Source organism: Mustela nigripes, unplaced genomic scaffold (assembly GCF_022355385.1).
Source record: "Mustela nigripes isolate SB6536 unplaced genomic scaffold, MUSNIG.SB6536 HiC_scaffold_11026, whole genome shotgun sequence".
NCBI lineage: Eukaryota > Metazoa > Chordata > Mammalia > Carnivora > Mustelidae > Mustela > Mustela nigripes.
The window spans coordinates 876-1,647 of NW_026750432.1; the positions used below are offsets into that span (position 1 = coordinate 876).

General features: G+C 61.0%; 1 protein-coding gene across 1 annotated transcript; it reads left to right on the forward strand.

Moving 5' to 3' along the window:
* Nucleotides 1–271: 271 nt before the first annotated feature.
* Nucleotides 272–768, forward strand: LOC132009285 (myeloid cell surface antigen CD33-like; the record flags this gene model as incomplete). The annotated part of the gene is made up of 2 exons (XM_059387562.1): nt 272–399; nt 466–768. Coding segments are annotated over exons 1-2 (346 nt in total), but the record flags the coding sequence as incomplete, so codon positions are not given.
* Between the last annotated feature and the right edge of the window lie 4 nt (nt 769–772).

Here is a 772-nt window from a genome sequence, read left to right on the forward strand (position 1 = left end):
TCTCAGACAAGCCCCTCAGGTGGAAGAGACCTTAGGAGACTCACTGTGTCCCAGGCTTCATGTGTCCTCAGAGGTCCTGGCCAGGTTCTGGTGCCAGAAGAAAGTGCTGAGATGAGGGGCAGGACATGGGCCTGCTCCTGCTCTCTCCTCCCCGCGTGGGTCTCCCTTGTGTCCAGCCAAGGGTGTGGCCGGCTCTGGGTAGAAAGCAGAGAGAGCTCTGAGCTGTAGTTCCTCTTCTGTGAACCACGAGGCCCTGTGCTCCTCCCCAGCTTCCCGTGGGTCCCCCTCAGCCTCCTTCCCGCTGTCTTTCTCTTCTCCCTCACCCACAGGAGGCCCACACACCCTCCATCTCAAAGATGCTGCTGCCGCTGCTGTTGCTTCTACCCCTGCTCTGGACAGGTAAAGTGGGCCGAGGGGAGGGGGCCAGGTGGGTGGCGGCTGCTGCTGACCCTCGATTCTCCACAGGGTCCCTGGCTCAGTACTCAAGATACCAGCTGCAGGTGCAGGAATCCCTGACGGTGCAGGAGGGCCTGTGTCTCTTCGTGCTCTGCCGCTTCTACCCCAGGCACTACTGGCCCCAGTCTTCCCCTATTCATGGCTACTGGTTCCGGGAAGGGCCCAGTGCACACCACGGTGCTCCAGTGGCCACAAACAACCCAGATCGTAAAGTGCAGGAGGAGACCCAGGGCCGATTCCGCCTCCTTGGGGACCCCGGAGCCAACAATTGCTCCCTGGACATCAGAGATGCACAGAGAAGGGACTCGGGGACATA